Raw genomic sequence first — 22,193 nt, forward strand, 5'->3', positions numbered from 1 at the left:
ATTCTTCTTACTTGGTTGGTGATGTATATACCTCCCTCCCAGTTAGTTTTGTTTCTTTGTGGAACCCTGAACAATACACCATCTTTTAATGACCTTTTCGTTTCTGACATTTTATGGCACGTGAAAACGTCTTGTAAGTCCCACCTCATTGCAGGTCTCCTGTAAAGTTGATGGTAGCTCTTGTCCCAAGGGTTCATGTACTTAGGTCTCAAGTAGCTGGAATGTTTCACAGCAAGAATGCCCATCGGTAGTGTAAACACATAGCTGAAAATACAGTTTTTGTTTTATTTTGCTTTGTGTTCTGGCATATCACAAAGGTCATGGGCTGAAAGGCAAAACAAAATAAAGACATGCCTCAGAGACTTTGATTGTGGAGTGTGATTCTAATAAACCAGGCCCCCCAAACAGACGGTCTTTGGTGCCTCCTTCCAAGTTTATTTTCTCTTACTTTAAGAAAATAATTAAGGTAAGCTTGGTAATGGCATTAATCAGCTTTTGAAACTGCAGAAAATAACTGGGAAAACAACATAGAGGAGAAAAGGTTCATTTGGGAATCGTCAGAGTGATGGAGGTTTCAGTCCATGGTTGGCTAATTCTGATGCTCTAGGACTGAGGTGAACCAGGGCATCATGGAGAGAAGGCTTACAGAGGAAAGCTGCTCCGCTCACGGAATAAGGGAGCAGAGCGAGAGAATGTGCCCCACTGACTTCTTCTCCCAACTGGGTCCCACCTCCCCGTAGTCCATCCAGCCATGAGTGGGTTTATTCATGGATGAGATCTGAGCCCACGTGATCCAACCACTTCTCCAATGCCCACCTCTGAATGCATGAGGCTTTGGGAGACAGACATTCCAGATCCAGACCATAACCATAATCCCATTTTCAGCCTGAACATGGAAAAGTAAAAAATATATCACTTTCACATCACTAACAGTGAAAAGTAGAAATTGATATGCTGAAACCAGAAGATAAGGGTTAACTTTACACACGCAAGATCTAAGCAGTTAATACGAAGGCATCGTGGGGAGCATGGGATGAAGGGGCAGGCACTTGGAGGTGAGCCCTGCAGAGAGGCGGAAGTAGAGTGTCCTACCCCGGTCTTGAGACCTCACACAAGGGTGAGTTGCATAGGAAGTCAGAGAATGGTATGCAGTTTCAGAAACATTTCTGTTCAGAATGTCGGAACAGAACAGAAGTTTGTGCACTGCAGTAGTTTGGATCTGGAGGGTCCCCCAGAGACCCATGTGTTGAAAGCTGCATCCTCAGCCAGTGGCGATACTGGAAGAGGCCAGAACCCTCAGGAGGCGGACCTAGTGGGAGAAAGTTAGGTCACTGATGGAGTGCCCTTGACGGGGAGGTTAGGGACCAGCCCCTCCCTCTCTTCCTGCTTCCTGGGTTGCTATAAGGTGGGCATCTTTCCTTCCCCATCTGCTCCCTGACAAGTCTCTCTAGTCAGCACAGGTCTAAAGGCAATAGGCCCATTGATCATGGACTCCAACCTTGGGAACTGTGATTCTAAACCCATCTCCTCTACCCACGATTGTCTATCCAAGGTGTTTTGTCACAGGGTGGGAAGCTGAGTAACAGGCTGTGAGTATGGGCAGGTGGGTTTTCAGCTCACTGGGACTGTCTCTCAGCAGATCATCTTTCAGGCGGCCACAGGATGAGGCCAGCTGTCCTGGGGCTAGCTGTTTCTGACCCCTGTGTTTTGAAACAGGTTCTCTCCAGTGCCCTCGCAGTGGCTTTGTCTGGAAAGTGTGATGAAGAAATTCTTCATCTCCTGCTGACATTTCCCAAGGATGGAAACTCTTGGTTTGCAATGAAGGAACTCTGTGGACTGTCTGGGTCTGAGGTGTATTCTCTGGTTGTGGCGATGGGTCGGAACCTGAACCTGAGAACCTTCATTTACAAAGTAAGGGGGATGATGCCATGGGGGATGCTGACCACTTCTGTGGCTGGGGAGACAAGGCCTGTATAGTCATTTTTGTCTTTGGTATCTGAGGGGGACTGTTCCCAGGATCCCCACTGGGTACCAAAACTTGAGGATGCTCCAGTCCCTTATAATAAGATGGTGTGATATTTGCATAGAACCTACTTAAATCTTCCTTTGTTATTTATTTATTTATTTACTTGTTTATTTCTTTGTGGTGCTGATGATAGAATCCAGGGCTTCTTGTATGGTAAGCAAATGCCCTACCACTGAGCTATACTCCCAGTCCTCCTGTACATGTTAAATAATCCCTAGATTACTTATAGTACTTAACACAGTGTAAAAGCTATGTAGCTAGTTGTCATATCATGTTGTTTAGACTGTGATGCCAAAGAAGATCTGTTCATGTTCAGAGTAGAACATACTAGTTGCAGAAACAATTAGTGCAGAATAGAACAGTTTCCTACTGTTCTACTTACTACAGCCTCCTCTTCCAACTTTACACAAGATGCCTTTGGGAAAAAGATATAACTCAATTAGAGGCGGTATTCCAGGGGCTGCTCTAATAAGTGTTCAAAGGCCTCCAGTTATTGCTTCCCAGGGTCTCAATCATGGCTTTGACAAGGACCATCATCCATCCTGAGATTTCTTTGGAGGAATAGCTAACAGATTGGATTGGTCTCCCATACTCAGTGAAGATGAGCCCACCATTAATAACAAAATAGCTCCTGAGTATGAGGGACCTTCCATAGATAGGCACAGGGCTGTGAAAGCTGATTCACAGGTGATATTGCCCAGAGATGGGGGGAGGCCCCACCCCCACAGTGACGGGCAGAGGCACAAGGTTCAAGGTGTGCTTGTCGACAGCTAATTCCTGACACCCCATGTAAGACACACTGCTAGATCCTGCACATTCACCCATCAGAGCTTGGACAGTCCTAGCTACGCCTTGCCCTAAATTAGGGTCACAGGTGCTATTTCTGTGTTGCACCTCTAATTAAAATGGTGTGTAGGAAACCTGACAACAGCCACATGCCTCTCTCCTGCTCGAGTCCTTCTCTCTTGTCTTTAGGGACAGAAAAGCACATCTTTATTAGCAGTGTGCATTGGGGAAGGACAGAAATGCCACTGTCAGCGCCCAAACATTGGCCACAGAGCCAGCAGCTAATTGGCAGGAGCAGAATTTTAATGAGCAAAAATAAGAAGCAGTGACCAACTGGGTTCTCATCCTAGTCTGAAAAATTGACAAAACACAATGCCAACGAGCCGCAGAGGGAGGAGCTTCACTCTGATTGTTCCCACCTGTGCAAGGTGGTAGCATTTGCCATTTATCCAACAAATACTTATTGTGCAGCTGCTGTTGTGAGGTGCTGAACCACACCCATCAGCAACATAAATGATCGAGACAAGAAAATCTCAGCCTCTGGGGAATTCACATTCTAGAACAGAGAATACATAAGTAATAAGCAGGGTGCACACTGTGTTGGGGGTGGCAGCATCAGTAGATTTTGAAGGACACTGAGGTTTAAAGAATCTGGGTTAAATTCTAGGTCCCAATCTTCTCTAACTGAGACTTCAGGAGGCCTTTCATCTCATCAGGCCTCCTAATGAACATTATTTTGCATATCCCCAAGGCCTTATGAGGCCTAAGATCATGTGTGCATGTTACAAATACAGGAATGCCCGGGATACATTCAAATTGCTTCACACACAAGGGTTATTTCATTGTGAGCCTCTTCTTAAATTCTACCCTGGCCACCTCAACTATACAAAGAAATATTTTGAAAATGATTTGAGCTTTAACCTTATATCGCACTTGTTTCTGGTTTACATTTGGGCAATACTGGTACAATTGAATGTGCTCTGAAAAAAATCAGAGCCACATGCATTTTAATAAGGAGGACTTTTTTTTTAATAGAGTGCAACAAAGATGTCTCTGAAGTTCAAGAGAGAATAAAATCAAATGGTCAAGTTTTCATTGCTCAGAGGATGACAATACTGGTTATTTCATGATTTTTTTTTTTTTTTTTTTTTTTTTTTTTTTGTCCTGTAAGACTCTTCTCCCTTCTGAAGCAAATGGCATGCTCAACTCCCTGTTGGATGTCATTTCCAGCCTCAGCTCTCTACTTGCCAAAGCCCAGCATGTCTTCAAATACCTTCCTGAGTTTCTTCACACATTTAAAATTACTGCTTTGCTGGATATGCCGGACTTTCAACAACAGGTGTGTTTGATCTTTGCCCCTGGGGAAATGTTTAAATTTGCTCTTTCTTTGTATTTGCTCCCCATTGCCTTTATTTCTCTTCCAGCACTTAAAATGTGTATTGGACCACCAAATCTGGGGATGAGAATACCCTTTAAAGGCTCTGGTAGTGATTGGAAGGCAGAGAGCAAGGCTTGGAATCTCCCTAAATTCTGGATGGAAGGAAGGGAGACACTGTAGACACAATCCCATCCGGGTGGAGGTTGGAGTAGTGGGTGTTTAGTCCGTGCAGTACGACATGACTAACTCAGTTATCAGAACAAATGAGATTTCAGGGGCCCATTTAACTTAATTCAGAGAACAAACTGCTTTCAAGAACTTTAAAACATTTATGTACATATAAATAATTGGCTTACAAATGACAGATCATCTTCTGAAAGGGAAAACACACACTGGGATTAGGTTCACACATTGATACCAGTTTTGGTTTGAAGTCTCTAGGCCTGGCCGGGACTGACAGGGGTGGACAGAGAGGAGGGTGGTGGTGTGCGGAGCTGAAGGTGTAGAACAAGGAGGCAGACAGTGGGGTCCCGGAGCTGCCTTGAAGACATAAGCATCAGTGTGCGCATCAGCTGGTGGATCGTGTCCACAGATACAAGGGTCAGGGTAGTATGACACTATACACACACATGAAGACTACTAATTAGTCTGAATTTGTAATAACTTAGGGATTGATAATTATTACTTGACAAACAACAAGGACTCCTCTGTGTGTGTGTGTGTGTGTGTGTGTGTGTGTGTGTGTGTAGATGTGTGTAATATTTTCCTCTTGTACCAGGAATATTGGGCAGAACAGTCACTATGGTGAAATGAATGATATCCTGAAGACAGAAGAGAGAAAAGCAGAAATTGTGTTCCTTTAACTTGTTGACTCTCTCGTACATTAAGTCAAAGAAGGGACTGCACTTTCAGAGGTCCGTAAAAGGATTGTTTTAAGTCACTGCATGGCTGACATTTATTTTTCTTTATTTCTCAGGTTTCACAAGATGGCCAGGCCAGAAGCTCGGCCCTTGGTTCTTTCGAGACTGTGATGAAGTTGGTTTGCAAGGACCAGGCGTCTTTCCTTAGCAATTCTAACATGTTCGTCAATTTGCCCAGAGTGAATGAACTTTTGGAAGATGACAAGGAAAAATTCAGCATTCCTGAAGATGCAAGTAAGGCAGCAGGCATCCATATTTATTTGGGTTAATTTATACATTGATAACCAGCCCTGATTCATACTAAATATCCTGTCTGTGCTGAATGCTGGTGGTACATCCCGGCAGACTTTTCTTTACTTTTAACGTAGTCACTAAATGCTGGCATAGCAGTTGGCTTTGGAATGTTACAGCGCTCTTGAGCACAACTCATTCTCTCATTTATGTTGCCAAGAAACCAAGTCTGCAGCACTTACCATACCTGAAGCCTCAGCCCCTTTGGTACCCAGCTCTGCAGTACTTGGTGAGCAGCTCAGGGATGAAGACCATGATCATCATTTTGGCCTTGGCTGAATGACTGTATCTTACAAAGAGAACCCGTGTGGCCTCATAAAAATGTATTGGCTACAAAGGACCATTTTAAATGAGAACAGACTGATGAGTGATTTCTTTAGTTGTACCTTAAATGAATACATTTTATTTTCTATTCATTTTCCTATAGCTCTGGGGATCAAATCCAGGGCTTTTCCTACACCAGGCAAGTGCTCTACCACTGAGCTACACCCAGCCCAGTGAAAACATTTTATATAGAAAGTCAAACTAAAGATGCTGGTGAGGGCTTTGAGGATAGCTCCTCCTTCTTCTCCTCCCTCCCCAACCAGTTACAAGTTGTATATCCTTGGTCACATTTTTTTTAAGTCTCTGAATCACATTATTCTCATTTATAGCAGAGAACAATAGTACGTAGCTCATAAGGTTGTTGAAAGGAGTAAGACATGATGTGTCACAGCTGCATGGCCCAATATTTATCATACTAAATATGATATATATGATATATATGCAGAGGTATAAATGCATCTTCTGCATGATATTTAGTATAAATCACCACTCGCTTCTTGGCTTCAGACTACACATGCTCATCATCTCTTAGTTTCTGCAGGTTAGCACCCAGCCGCTGGTTAATTGGTCCTCTACTCAGGATTTCTCAGAGCAGTAAAGATAGTGCTAGGTGGCCTGAGCTGAGGTCTCTGAAGCTCCCAGGTAAGGAGCCTCCGAGAACTTGGAGGTTCTTGGCTGAATTCTTTTACTTGTGACTGTAGAACTCATAGATGCTAGGTCAAGGCTAGCATCTCTTTGAGGCTACCAGTGCCTATTGAAGGAGTTGTCGGATTGTTCAGGCAGAGTAGCTCATTGCTCAGTGTTATTAGTTAGTTTTTCAACACTGTGACAAAATACTCAACAAGAACATCTTGGAGGAGAAGAAGTTTCTTTTGGCTCAGGGTTTCAGAGGTTCAGTTCATAGTTGGCTGGCTGCAAGACAGAAACAGGTCTTAGTGGCAAGGCCTGGTGAAGAAAATCTGCTCAACTCATGGCAGCTGCAAGCAGAGAGACACAGGAAGTGGTCAGGGTCAGGATAGTCCTCAAAGCCATGTCCCAGTGATGCAATTCTTCCAATCATGCCCCACCGCTGAACCTACTGCGTTGTTAATGCATGAGCCTTCTCTTGGGAGGGTATACACCAAAGCAGTCCTTTGATAAAATACAAGCTGACTGATTAAGAAATTTTATTTACATCTTCAAAATTCTTCCTTGGCTGTGATATCTGGTCCTGACACCTATCACACCCACAGGTTCTGGCTTCTCTGGAGCACAGGAAAATACACAAAGAACAGGTCTGAGGGCTGCTCTTAGAATTTTCCTCTCACGTCTAAGAAAGGTCTTTATATACTTGTGCCTAGAATGAAGCTACAGACAGAAGTATTTGTGAGACTAGAAAGAGGAGGAGTAATTTTTTTTTCTTGGATTAGAGGTGTAGGAAGAGGAGGCAGAGAGGATGTCCACAGAGCAGCCTTAGAGACAGTAGGCCCATATCTCTTCAGCTGATGAATAACTTGGATAGCTAGGAAATATCAGGATAATTTAGTAGCACTGACACACAGTAAGGCTTTTAATATTTAATATTTTTGTGGTCTGTTTCTTTAATCTTACTTTCTTATGTCTTGCATTTGGGATTATTGAGGGTGAGCAATGGCCCCTCTAATTCAATCATCCATCTATCCATTCATATGATCATTCAGCTAACACTGAGGACCAGTCTTTGTTGTACTTCTCATACATTTTATTTCAAGTGGGCATTACAGGAACCACTGGGCAATATCAATGCACTCATTTTCCAGAAGATACACTAGAAGCTCAAAGAACATTAAAAATGACTTGCTCAAATCCATTCAGCTCAGAATATCTGGCTTCAAAAAATTTCTTTCTTTTTTTTTTGTAGTATTGGGAATCAAACCCTAGGGTATTCTACCTCCAAGGTACACACCCAGTCCTATTCTTTTATTCTTTATTTTGAAACAAGGTCTCACTAAGATGTGGAGGGCCTCACTGAGTAGCTGAGGCTGGCTGTGAATCTGAGATCCTCCTGTCTCAGCCTCCCAAGTACTGGGACTATAAGCCTGTGCCACCACACCCAGCTTCAAATTGCTTGTTTTGTACATATAATGAGTATGTCTTTTCTAAAATAAAAATTGCTACTGTCTACATTCGGCTTGTAATTTAAAGAGTAAGTTGTTAAAATATAGAACAATCTCGATAATTAATGCTTTAATATTTATTATGTAATTATAGCCTTCATTTATATCTTACATTATTTCTATCAGTTTTATTGTATTTAGGATAAAAATATTTTTCTGTTCAAGGATGAAAAGATGAAATTAATACTTAAAATGATCACAACAGTACTTTTCATACCTTGGATATAATGAGTCATGATGTCAAGGCTAAGATAATTCCATTACAAATGTTATTTTTGTGGGCAAAAGAACTAGTTTATATCATATATTTATTGATACCTTAAAATTTTATCATATTCGATTACTATGGATTGTGGTAATGATTATTTATTGATTTAAAGAACTTAAGTTAACTTTTAACTGAAATCAGCTAGCCTCACAAAAATGATAAGAGCCATCATGAGGAATTAAATGGTTGAGTGGAAATAAAAATAATATGTCAGAAGTAGCCAGTTTATTTTTCTATCTTTGTGTTATACTGGGGGTTGGACCCAGGGGTCTTCTACCTCTGATAGTTCTGCAAAGACACATGAAAGAAAAGTTCAGAAGCAAATTGCTAAGTTGACTCCACAAGGAAAAGTGAATTGAGGTCTCAATATTGTGACTATTAAAATGAGAATTTTCTTGGTTAAAAATCAGATTTTTAGAAAATAATGGCCATTTTTTATTTTCGTGCATCTGCATCATTCCCCTTGTGGGTAACTTAGTGTGGAGGTGAGAGTCTTACTCTTTCCTTCCAAGTCATTAAAGGGAACACCACATCCCGACATTTGTTAGAACATAGGAGTTGCTGAAGTCAGGGACATAAAAATATTACTGGTTTATTTCCCAAGTTTAGAGCTGTGCTGTGAAAATTATATCTAAATTATGCATTGCAAATCCAAAATGGGTGGACTTGTAAATAAATTTTCTATTGACCTGGGTATCTGTATCGTCCTGTGTCATATACCACTTTTTCCCTCCAATTTTAATTGTGACAGCACCATTTTGCTTGAAGCTGTATCAGGAAATTCTGCAGTCCCCAAACGGGGCATTGGTGTGGTCCTTCCTCAAACCCATATTACATGGAAAAATACTGTATACACCAAACACACCAGAGATTAACAAGGTCGTTCAAAAGGTAAGTTGAAATGAATTGGGATTGTATAGACTATACAAATAGTATACAGAAGAAATCACTTAAAATTTTTAATATAATTATTATATGCATTGGGTTACATAAAATCTTATTTTGATTAAAATTTACATTGGGCTGAGTGTTTTTCTTGTTACTTTGGCTGTTAAATGTGGACGGTTGCACCCTTTTGTTATAGAACACTTGGAAGGCAAGGATTATTATTTAGTCATTAATGCAGTGAACTCACAAAACTTTAATATTAAAAGTTGAGTATAATTAGAAAGGAGGACAGTTTCAGGCTGGGCCAGGGGGAACAGTTCCAGAAAAATGTAGAGAACAAAAGCCAGTCTGTCTTGTTGATGCATCTAGTGCTTAAGAAAAGGGCAGCAATGGCTCATGGAAACCCACGTGTTTGCTAGCGCTGTGGTGAGTGACACTCTCTGAATCAGTGTGGGCTTCTTTATTTGACTCTGTGGGGAAGAGGTGAAATGCCAAGGCTGAAAGAAAGTTCTCCAGGAAGGATTTCCACCCCATCGGGGCTTGCTTGCTTCCCTTTCTTACGTTGTCTAACTTCTCATGTATGTTCACTGCAGGATGTGGGTTTTTTGTTTGTTTGTTTGTTTGTTTGTTTTGGTGGTACTGGGGTTCCTGGAAACTCTTCTACCTCCGAGCTACATTCCCAGACCTATTTTATATTTTTATTTGGAAACAGGGTCTCTTAAGCCAGCACAGCTGGCTTCGAACCTGCGCAATCCTCCTGTCTCCGCCTCCCAAGCGCGGGGATTACAAGCGTGCGCCACCATGCCCGGCAAGGATGTGTTTTTACTAAGATTTGCAATGCCTTTTTAATGTGTCTGGGTTCCTTCCTTGTCTGCTCTGTTTTTAAATGATATGGTTGTACTTTCTTGGGATCTGTTCTTGTCTCATGATGTCTTGTGAACAACTATAGCTATTCCCAAAGGGGACATTTTATCAAAGACATGGGAAGAATCTGATGTTACTCTTAGTCAGAGACGAGGAGCTACTCATCCTACGGATGATAAGCTTCCAGGCTTCAAATAGGACCAACAGCGTAAAGACTTAAAAGTGCTGTGTGATCATATGATCCGCCGAGTGATTTCTGATCAAATCCACTCTTGCAAGCTCCCTGTTTCCTGCGCTCTGCGTGCCGCGTGCAGTCGCAGTATGTTTCCTGGCAGCGTTCTCACTTTGCAAGGTAGCTTGGGGACTGCATTTACTTCCATTTATGACATTGTTTTTAAATATTGGAAATATTCTATTAGAGATATATTCTCTAAAAGTCTGGACTCTCACAATGGGATGATAATTATCAAGATAGTTATGTTATTTAATTACTTTGTCTAATTATCTATTACCGCCCAGAGGTTTGAGACAGAGAATTTGACCGCACCTGCCATTGAGGACTGTGCTTGGGAGAGATTCTTAGGCTGGGGATGAAGCCAAAGCCAATGTTACGGGATTCCCACGGTGCTTTAAACTTTTCAGGGTCTTGTACAGTTTAGAAATTTCATAGAAAATGGTTCTATATCATTTAAGTTTAAAAAGAGGATATTACTTTGTTTTTATGATCACACATTATTATTGTTAATATTGTTAAGTATATATTTCTATAGTATCATACACTGTGCTATACTTTTCAATATAGCTTTTAACATAATGGCCTCTGTTTTAGCAGTGCTTACCTTGCAATAAGAAAGAGAAGACAAACAGCTGAAGAATTAATTTAGATATAATACAAGACACACATTCAGTGCAGTGGAGACATGAGTTGGGGAATGATTCTCATCCCAAAGGGGAGGAGACGGAGAGACTCATGAGAAAGGGATATACCCTGAGTGTATACTGAGAATAATGAGAATTCTGAGTAGGTCAGCCAACATTTCACTGGTTCTTCCTTAGTTCCTTGTTGAATTTCAGAGGCAAAAGTAAAAATGGATTCCTTTTCTACATTTATTTATTTATTTATTTATTCATTTATTTGTTGATTTATTTATACTGAGGGTTGAACCCAGAGTCATTCTACCATCGAGCTATACCTCAAATCCCATTCTTATTTTTTATTTTGAAACAGGGTCTCACTAAGAAGCTGAGGCTGACCATGAACCTGTAATCCTCCTGTCTCAGCCTCCCAAGTTCTGGGATTACAAGCCAGTTCCACCAGGCCCAGCTTTTTCTACTTATTTAATATGGTGGAAGACCATGAGATGCCTTACCTGTTCTTATAAAAATGACTGTATGACATTTTACTGAGGACAAATTATTGTAGTAATCAGCCATGGCTAATTTTGTATTTTGAAAATCAGTTCTGGTCCTTAGACACATGGTCTGAGGTCCCACACAAGCCAGAGAACATTTACTTTGCCTTTTGAGTTACGTGAAGCAGTATCACCTCAGCTGTTGGAGCACGGCGCTGTAAATTGCAGGCCTGCGTCGCGCACTGGCTTCCAGTCTCATTTGTTTTGGAGTCATGTGTTGTGGTGAGGTCTGGAATGAGAGAGGAAGGCAAGTGGAGAGTTCAGCCTTGCTCATGCTTCTAGAACTCTATTGTTAACAATTTTGTTACCTCAGACGTGGGCAGGACCACTGTCTATTGAGTACTCATTTCTACAAGGTTTGAGGAACTATCAGAGACACTTTCCCAAATGCAGTCTCATTTACATCTCACAAGAGCAAGGTAGTGCAGAAACACTTAGACCCATTTTACAGATTAAAACCACTAAGAATCGAGGGAGTTTTACATTTCCGTGTTTATTAGCCAGCAAAAGGCAGTGCATGGTTCAAATCCAAGATTGGTGGACTCTATGGCCAGAGTTCTTTTTATTAGATATGTGTAGTATTAGTTATCAAATGATAAGGATCCTATATAGTGAAGCTGTTTTTATCCATATCACTCTGGGATACTGGCTCACTAATTAAACACGCTGACATTCTTCATGGCATTGTGCAGCAATGTGTGAAGTTTCACCCATCCTGAGAACTTCTATTGCTCTCAGAAGTGCCTCTTTGGGAGGATGAGAACAAAGTCACCTAGGACAAGATAACACAAGGCCACTGCGATTTTTTTTTTATCATTAAATGACATAAAGTATGGTGATTAACTTGAATCGAAAGAAAAATGTTTGGCTCGGATGCTTATGAAAGGTGAAAAAATGGCATCAAGTAGAAGCTGCTTAGGCCAGAGTCTATAAACAGGGTTGCCAGCGGCTCACGGGCTCTGCAGTGGGGACCATCTGCACGCACAGCGCGGTGCGTGAAGGGGACGCGAAGACCTCCAGGCAGGTTGAGGTGGTCCCCAGGGAGCACTGCTGGGGGAATAGGATTCATAGCAATCTGTTCTAACTGCAGGCTTCTAATCAGTGGTTTGAAAGCAAGTTTTCAGCAGTTCAGCCTGGAGCAAGGCTCTCAGGTGAGAAAAGTGTTCGACATGGAACATTTTATTGAAATTCAGGAATGTTACCCAGAGTAGAAATAATTCCATTTTATGAATAGACCTGTTTGATGTAATCCCCTGTAAAATAGCAGTTCTTTAAGAAAGCACTTGTTCTGTGAAACTAGATTATATCCAAACTCTGAGATGGGTATTAACACTGCCCTTTTATAGACCTTGAAAATCTATGAGCTTCCATTATTATTCCAGCCTTCAGATGCAATTCTACCAGTTAGTGTTGACAAGCATTAGACGGAGTGTACCAACCCACCAAACAAAAAAACAAACCAGCATACGGCCACATTCACCACAGGGAGCAGCAGGTGGCTCTACTGTGACCACTCTACACATAGGATCCTGGAAGTCCAGATTGCTGCTGGACTTGCTCAGGGTGTGGCTGAGCCAGGACCAAACTCTAATTCTTGGAGTCAAATTCCTTTTGGAGTCTTCTGGGTCATTTTAGTATCTACTGAGGTAGAGCGCGTGAAATCGAGACTCTGAAAATTTCTGCCCAGAGAAAAGCAATTAAAAATAAATAAACAAATGAATAAATAAATACATAAATACATAAGTACACACGCACACACACACACACATACATACACATACACATGCACACAATGGTCACAGTCGAGAAGGGGACAAGGAGAGCAAGGGGAGTTCAAGTTTGCATTGTATTTTCTAGGCTTCCCCAGGGTGGGTTACTAGGTATCTATGTGCATTCTGTTTCTTTTCTCCTTCTGAGACTCCTATGATTCCACTGTTGAATCTTTTTATGGTCCTACAGGTCTTTTAGGCTCTGTTCACTTTTTTTTTTTTTTTTTTTTGGTGGAGCACACTTTTAATCCCAGCATTTGGGAGGCTGAGACAGGACAATCGTGGTTCACCACCAGCCTCAGCTACTTAGCGGGGCGCTTCGCAACTCAGTGAAACCCTGTTTCAAAATAAAGAATAAACCGAGCGTGGTGGCGCATGCCTGTAATCCCAGCATTTGGGAGGCTGAGACCAGAGTATCGTTGTTCGCGGACAGTCTCAGCTACTTAGTGAGGCCCTTTGCAACTCAGTGAGACCTGGTTTCAAAATAAAGAATAAAAAAATAGGGCGGGGGTGTAGCTCGGAGGTCAAATGCCCCTGGGTTTCATCCCCAGACCCACAAAAAAACAAAAAGCAAGCAAAACAAAACAAAACAAAAAAACAAAAAACAAAACAAAAACAAAATAAAAAATAGGGCTGTGGGTGTAGCTTGGAGGTACAATGGACCTGGGTCCCACCTCCAGCACTACAAAAAAATTGGAAAAAAAAAAAAGTCTATAATCCTAGGTCTGGATATGTTATAGGGATTTTTCACATTTGATACCTTTGTTTTCCAACACTATTACATTATTTAATTATTTAAATTTTGATGCTTTCAAATTGCTTTAAATTTTAAAGTAATATCAATCATTTTATTATATCACATTTATTTCATGTAAAATAATCTAGATGCATCTTGATAGTTCAATAAATATTAAATAACTATAAATTAGACTTTACAAAAATATTTTGTTATTTATTCAGAGAAATGACTTATGCATTTATCATCTATCTTTTTCTTAAAATCATTTAAGTTAATCTTGACTAATTTCTTCTTTCTGCTTTCCCTTAGATTACCTATATTAATATTTTGTTGATATTTTAAATGAATACTTTTAAGTTAAATTTCACTTCTTAATTTAATAACAAACATTGTTTGAGTCTGAATTTGGCTATATACACTGTTTTATATCTTATTGTTATTTCCCTTGTATTCTTCCTATATAAATACTGAAATTTGAGATTATTATGATGATTATGATTATGATTATGATGATTATAATGATGATGATGATGATGATGATGATGATGATGATGATGATGACTGGGGATTGAGCCAAGGGGCTGTCTACATCCAAGCTACTACTCTATCCCTATTATTATTATTATTATTATTATTATTATTTTTTTTTTTTTTTGCAGCACTGGGGATGGAACCCCAGCCCTATTTTTTATTCTTTATTTTAAAACAGGGTGTCACTGAGTTTCTGAGGGCCTCACAAAGTAGCTAAGGCCAAACCATGATCCTCCTGTCTCAGCCTTCCAAATGCTGGGATTGCAAGTGTGCACCACCACGCCCTGCTTTTTTTTTTTCCATTTTAATTTGGGTACAAGTCTCTCCAAGTTGCGGAAGCCTCACTAAATTGCCGAGGCTGGCTTTGAACCTGCAATCTTCTTGTCTCAGCCTCCAATGTACTAGGATTACAGGAGTGAGTCAGAAAACTTGAACAATTTAAGTTATTTATGATAATGTTTTAAAGTTTTAATTTGTTACTCTCAAAATTGTTTATAAAAACTTGTTAATTTTTCTTTTTTGTGTGGTACTGAGGATTGAACCCAGAAGCATCTACTTCTGAGCTACATCCCCAGCCCTATTTTATTTTGTATTTTAAAACAAGGTCTCACTAAATTGATGAGGGCCTTGCTAAGTTGCTGAGGTCCTCCGAGAATTGGCCATCCTTCTGTCTCAGCCTCCCGAGTACTGGGATTATAGGCCTGGGTCACTGGGTCTGGCTAAGACTTTTTAATTTCATAGTATATTCTAAAAAAATGTATATGCTTTGATATTTTACTTGAAATTCCTTCATGCCCTAGCATACTATTAATTTTAGGAAGGTTGTGTTGGAAATTTGAAAAATAAGGTAAGATAAATTAGGATACTTTAACTATTTAGTTGTAATAACTTGCCGTGTGTGTGTGTGTGTGTGTGTGTGTGTGTGTGTGTGTATTCACACATTGTCCATATGTATGTGTGCTTTATTTTTTTAGATTTAAGAATTTCTTATACATCTCAAAAAGTGGTCTCATTAATAATAGAATCCAACCTCTGTGTGTCTGTGTGCATTTTTTGACTGGCATAGCTGCCATTTACTGAAAATTTAGCATGTGCCTGGTCTAGTGCTATGACATTGAAATATTAATTTATCTTAGTACTTGCAACAGCCCCACTCCTGTTTCTCCGGAGGGCTGAGGCTGATGGCTTCAGGGTTTCCTCTATTGTGGAGTGTTGGTCAGCTTCTGTGCCACTGTCGAGATCTCCTCGTGCTCCCAGGAGATATGGATGGACTCTCAGAGCTTCCTCTGTCATTGTTCCTTTGGCATAAGACCGTTTTCAGTATTAAATATAGTAATGCTGAAATCGACATTTTCATGGATATAGCTTTATCCTTCATTTAAATTATTTCCTTAGGATAGAGTCCTTTTATGTTGAAAAGAAAAAGGTGTGTGCTTTTTATGGGTCCGTGGCTCTGCATATTTTTATGATAGCAAATTATTTTACAAAAGTCTTAGACCAATGCACTCAGCTAGCAGCGGTAAAGAAAGAAGTACCTTGGTTGTACTTTATCCTCACTAGTTCTGGGAACCATAAAACAAATAAGTAGATATTAGTCGCAAACATATTTCGAAAGAGAGAACGTGGGCCAATGTTTTTTATTCAGCGGTGTGTATTGGGTGCATGCGCGCTACCCAGTAGCTAGCCTGGCACTGGAAAGACAGCAGTGGTAGCACACAGCAGCAGATGGAAAGAGAATTCCCAAAGCGCTGGCCTAGGAGGGCGCTGGATGCTTCCCTGCTGTGGAGTGTGGTGCCCGTACCGGCAGATCTCTGCTCTCATGACCACGTTATATAGGATGCTCGTCCATCTTACTGTAGCTGTGACAGGGCTGAGGATTCATGCTACTGCGGCAGCTAAGGAAGAGACAGTTACGAGCGTGCTTTGCTTTGCAGGCTAATTATACTTTTCATTTTGTGGACAAGCTGAAAGTTTTATCAGAAACACTGCTGAAGATGTCCAGCCTTTTCCAGGGAATTGGAAATGGCCAGATGTTCAATCAGCTGCAGGTGAGTGGGGGCTGCCTTTCCCACCGAGGGGGGGCACCTCTATGGGCTGAAACATCAAGGTCAACGTTAGAAGAGTCTACAGAGTGGCCTCAGGCAGCTTTTCCCAGTTGACTAGTAAAGTTGACATCAGATTAGATACATGTAAAGACTCTGAGTTTGCAGTGTTTTACCTATGCAAGATGGTAGTACTATGAGAACGTTTAATACCTTACTAATATATATCTGTACTTTAAGTTCTATATTAGATTTAGTGTATTTTGGAGAAAATGTATTCTTTTCAATTATGAATCTATTTGAGTGACCAGTTATCAGTTCCTAATATTCTGTATTGACAACCTGATAGTGACAAAATAAGAGGGTTATGGTTTAAAATGGTTTATCTGGAGCCTGGCAACCATTAGTAGCTGAACTTCAGCTTAGGAAGTTCACTCAACAGCTTTCAGCCATTTGTGAGACCCTAACTTACCTTAACTCTGATAAGAGGAGCACAGAGGCCATCAACAGGCCTTTTGGGTGGTGGACTGAGGAGCCGCATCATCTGGGGTTGACTCCATATTCCTCTGCTTTCTATGAGCTGTGTGGTCTTGGGTTAGGTGCTGAGTATCTCTGTGCCTTGGGCGTCTCTGTGAAATGAGGAAGTGGGGGTGGCTGAGGTGTACGTGGGTTGGGATGTGTAAAGTGTGACAGAAGAAATGTCACTGGGTCAACCCGGGCCCACCAAGGAGCGGATGCCAAGGCAGGATTATGTATGGCTATTTGAGCAAAGCAGCATGAAGCTGGGAAAGGGGAGGGGCCAGGTCATCTGACCGTGGTGCAAATCTAACCCTGCTGGAAGGAACAAGGGAGGTCTCCTGGTCAGCCCTGCCATTCAGTGAACCACGGCCAAGGCTGCGTAGAGCCCTGGAGCTGAAGTCGACTGTCAACAGAGGAGTGCTGGGTCACTGGGATCCAATGGCTCCCAGCAGTGGGCCTGTCATGGCGGTCATGGTCCAGGAGCAGCCCGTGGGGGCGTGGCCTTGGGGCAACAGGTTCACCAGGAGTGCTGCAGCGGGGCCTGGCCCTTTCTCACCCTTGGGGCTGGAGATCTACAGTGCTCACTCTCAGGGTGCCCACAGCTATGTGTCTCCGTTGTTATTGCCAGGTTATTTCTCTTTAATTTGTTTGCTCCTGAATTAATTTGTTAATATAGAGATTAGCGACCTTTCTCTGTAATTGGCCAGACAGTAAATAATTTTAGGTATTTATTTATTTATTTATTTAGTGGTACTGGGGGTGGAATCCAGGGGTTTTCTACCTCCGGGATATACTCCCAGACCTATTTTATATTTTATTTGGAAACAGGGTCTCACTAAGTTGCTGAGAGCCTCACTCAGTAGCTGAGGCTGGCTTCGAATCCCAAATGCTGGGATTACAGTGCACCACCATGCCTGGAGCTAGTTTTAGGTTTTTTATAAGGTTTCTGCTGAAACTGCGAAGAGTGACATCCAGTCTTATGAGTACCAAGCTGATTATCTACAAAGTATCAAGAGGGCATAAAAGGATACCTAACCCTGCTTCGGACATTGGGCAGCTCCTGGAGGAGTCTGTAGGTCAGCCAAGGACTCTATTAAGTACTCATGTCAGAAATGAAAGTCACATAGTCATCGCTTAAAGAGTTTATATATTGATCTTGCATAGAACACAATCTTGTAAGTTTTGCTTATTTTATTTTTAACAACGACCTTATGTTCACGGAGAGCCACAGGCTGTTGGTCTTCAAGTCCAAACTCTGGTTCTTTCTTTAGATGGAGGCATGGGGGCCTTTCTGTGATGCCCATAACATTACTCTGTTTTCCCCGTCAGTAAAAGATAACCCTGATTTTGTCATGGAATGTCACTGAGCCTAAATGACATAATGTGTAACTGAGGAGCCAGACCATGGTCTGGCAAGTTGCTAAGAGCCAATGAAAGCAGATGCGAGTTTTCCCAAAGGACAGGCACCCAGGTTCCATAATGAAGCCTTGTCTTCCGTAGCAAGATAAATCCATCACATGGGATGAGGCGGGCGTGAGCAATAAAAGCTCAGCACAGAAGGCACGTGCCACTTGGGCATTTCTAAAGTCCTGTGATATGAGGTTATGTTATGAAATGAAGTTCTTTATAACACGTATCATTCTTGGAACTAGAAAATTCCAAAATTAGTCTCACTTTCTTGATTCTGGTGTTGAGTGTCAATGTGTCGATATTCTCCCCTCTGTTTTTTGTTGGCTGTTGGCTGTTGTTTTTGTGGAAATACAATGCAGGTACGTGCATGCTCATTGCACAACCAAGATCCAAGTTTCACCAACTTGATGAAAATGATTTTGGAGAATTCCAGAGTGAAACCACTGACAAGTGAGGACGATGTTAAGAAGAATGGATGGATAGCGCAATGCAAGATGCTTCCAAAAAGGATCCCTTGTACATTTCAGAATTAAAACAGGGTTTGGAAAAGGCCGGTCCTTCTTTAGTGTGTTTGTACCAATGACTGTCTTTACAACTGGCCTGTGGGAAGGCTGTGGAAAGGAAGGGATTGTGGAGAAAGTAAAGTGCACTGAGTAGCTTCATTGGGAAATGTTCCCAAAAAGTCACTAATTAATTTATTATGTTTTTCAGTATTAGTGCCTGATTACAGCCACACCCTAAGTTTTCATAACCATTACTTCTATTTTTAAAGTAAGGACTTAATCAAATGTCAAGCTGTTACTTATTGTGATATTTTAGAACTTCTCTCAAATGGTTCAGTTTATGTGTCTTTTATGCATAATAAAACTTTGAATAAGTTTAATAATTTCTTTTAGGAAGCCATGAAGAACAAATTTATAAGAAAATTTGTGGCAAGCCAGTTGCACATTGATGTGGACAAACTCATTGAAAATCTTCAGACATACGGTAGGTGTGCTGACCTATAGGTTAGGGTCTGTCTGCCCAGTGGCCCTGCTGCTGCTTGGGTCCTGTCTCTTTGTCCATGCAGCTGTGGGATAACATTGCCAAGTTATTTTCTTCTGTTGGTCTGTCCTTCCTTTCTCTCTCTCTCTCTCTCTCTCTCTCTCTCTCTCTCTCTCTCTCTCTCCCTCCCTCCCTCCCTTCTTCCCTCCCTCTCTCTCTCCCTCCCTCCCTTCCTTCCTTCCACCTGAAGGGCTTGAACTAGATGCACTCCAAAGTTTCTTCATACCCAAAGTTTTCTGATATGCTGATTCAGGGCTTGGCTTATAAAAAAAAAACTTAGCTAAATAGGAGATCTTCTGATTCACATGCAAAAACAGTGAGTTACAAGGCAAGTTGTAAAGGAATTTCTATATTTAATAGTAAATTAAAAGCATTTATTTGAAATTGTCAAAATCAGATTTTTTAGAAAAACACACCCATCAGAAAATATGTATCATAACCTCTGCTACAATTCTTGAACTCATGTAGGTGTTCAACAAGTATTTACTGAGTATACAAGAAGAGCCAGTTCCATGTGAGGACCTGGGGAGGGTTAGGACCTCGTCCTGTTGCACTATAGTGCCAAGGGAAGGATGCCCATACTTAGAAGCAGAGGCACTGATGCAGACCGGGGCATGTAAAGATGCTCTCAGTAGCCTGACCCAGTTGAGGGCCCTGGAGTTGGGAATGGAAGACTGTCCTGTTATTTTAAGATCTGCACCCTAGCACTCTGCTTAGCCACAGGATAGAGGCCCAGGTCTTCCTGGAGCAAGAGGCCCAGAGGAAACAAGTCATTTTATTAGGCATAGAAATTCCCTCAGGAAAAGAAATATTTTGGTGAATCTACTATGCTAAAATTTACAACAATATAGGTTGAGTGTTCCATATCTGAAATGCTCAGGCCCGGCAGAGTTTGGAATTTAAAATATTTTTTGTTTTTTATTTTGGATTATTTACATATAAGTAATGAGATAGCTTGAGGATGGGACCTAAGTCTAAAAGCAAAATTCTGTCATGTTTCACATACACCGTATACGTTGTCAGAAAGTAATTGTATATGATAATTTTAATAATTTTCATGAAACTATGTTTTATGGGGTAGAATTTTCTATCTGTGGCTTCAGTTTAGTCTGCAAAACGTTTTAGATTTTGGCACATTTCAGATAGTTTTGGGTTTCCTGACTAGGAATGCTTCATCTTTATTTTAAAATAAATGCTACAGTCCAAATTACTATGTTTCCAGTTAACACACTTAAAAAAAAAAAAAAAAGAACGAAGTAGCACTGAAAAACCTTTCATAACCAAGTCCCCATCTTGTCTTGTTAAGAATAAGGACTTACATGGGTACAAATTTTCTGTCCTGAACCCAGACAATCCCCTAGCTTTGCACATATGATGGTGTTGGTGTTGATATAGGTCTCAGAGTATGAAACACATTTGCCTTCATTTGCCCAACATCCTGCTGCCCAAGAACCAACACTGCTTTCAGACAGGTTTACCACATGCAAACCTCCATAAGAAAATGAAGGGGAAAAGTCACAAATTCAGACTTTTTCTTACAAGTGTATGGGGACTTAGAATATGGATGACACATGGAATTTTGGACTCTTCCTCCTGCCCTCAATGTGAATGAGGAGACCGAAGGTCATTCCATCAGCTGAGAGAAGCTGAAGGTTCTTCCCACTGACCCAGCACAATTCTCCACAGACAGGCATGGTGTAAAAACAAATATTCTAGCCGGGCATGGTGGCATACACACTTGTAATCCCCGTGCTTGGGAGACCGAGACAGGATTATACAGGTTCAAAGCCAGCCTCAGCTACTTAGTGAGGCCCTCTACAACTTAGTGAGACCCTGTTTCTAAGTAAAATATAAAATAGGTCTGGGAGTATAGCCCAGAGGTAGAAAAGGCCTTGGCTTCCACCCCCAGTACCACCAAAAAATAAAATAAAACAAAACAAAACAAAAACAAAGAAAACATTCTTCAACATTCTTCATGACTTGGTGGGAATTGATGTAGACTAAAGACATAACTTCTTTCATATTCTCTCTGTGTGTGTGTGTGTGTTTGTGTGTGTGTGTGTGTGTGTAGCTAGGGATGGAACCTAGGACCTAATGCATGCTAGGCAAACACTCCACCACTAAGCTAGATCCCCAGGCCTGCAAAACCCCATTTTCTACTTCTTAGCTAAAGAATTAACACACCTTACGGCATGCTTCCTACAAGAATGTGTACCTAGATCATACATTCCGTTTCTGTTCTTCCTATAACCAGTATCTGGAGACTGTTCAAAGTTAGATCGATGCAATCCATGGGGATATTTCCCTACCCATGATGTCATTTTTAAACCTTGTATAACTTTTTAATACTGGGGATTGGACTTTCATAATGACATCTTGGCCATTAAAAATAATAGATGTCTGTTATGGAAATATTGTAAGATATGCATAAGCCTGAGAAAAAACCCTGCCATCATCTCATCAGAGAGCTCTTATAGAAGCCTTGGAGTCCTTGCCCTGATGGATTTATGTGCACTTTCATGAGCACAGGCATGTGCATTAACACAAATGACCATACTATCCATAGCGTCTTTAAAGTGTTTGTAAAAAATTAACTCTATTGCAAAGATTCTTTATATCCATCACTACTGACGCTTTCTAAGATAGAGTTCCCCAACCCAGGCCTCCCTTCCGTTTTAACTCACTATTATGAATGGCTCTTGCCTTCTTTTAGCATTTCTTCTGGATTTGTTATCATAGCCTTAAGTGATATGCCTATAGGAGTCTTTCTTGATTTATCCATTGTAGGAATTTCCCATTGATTTCCTGTGTGAGGGATGCAGATTGAGTTTGGTATCACTTCCCTTC

The 22,193-nt window shown here is 41.0% G+C and overlaps 1 protein-coding gene across 1 annotated transcript in view; it reads left to right on the forward strand.

Annotated features, from left to right (window-relative positions):
* The window catches only part of ABCA13 (ATP binding cassette subfamily A member 13), a gene marked incomplete at both ends in the record, with an annotated part of 326,203 nt that overhangs the window by 99,280 nt on the left and 204,730 nt on the right, over positions 1 to 22,193 (forward strand). Inside the window, 6 exon segments of the mRNA XM_080701162.1 lie at positions 1,717 to 1,911; positions 3,984 to 4,151; positions 5,167 to 5,344; positions 8,880 to 9,019; positions 16,266 to 16,379; positions 19,199 to 19,289. Of these exon segments, the coding sequence (XP_080557288.1) occupies positions 1,717 to 1,911; positions 3,984 to 4,151; positions 5,167 to 5,344; positions 8,880 to 9,019; positions 16,266 to 16,379; positions 19,199 to 19,289 (886 nt within the window).

The sequence above is a fragment of the Muscardinus avellanarius genome (genome assembly GCF_963383645.1).
Source record: "Muscardinus avellanarius genome assembly, chromosome: 9".
In the NCBI taxonomy this organism is placed as follows: Eukaryota; Metazoa; Chordata; class Mammalia; order Rodentia; family Gliridae; genus Muscardinus; species Muscardinus avellanarius.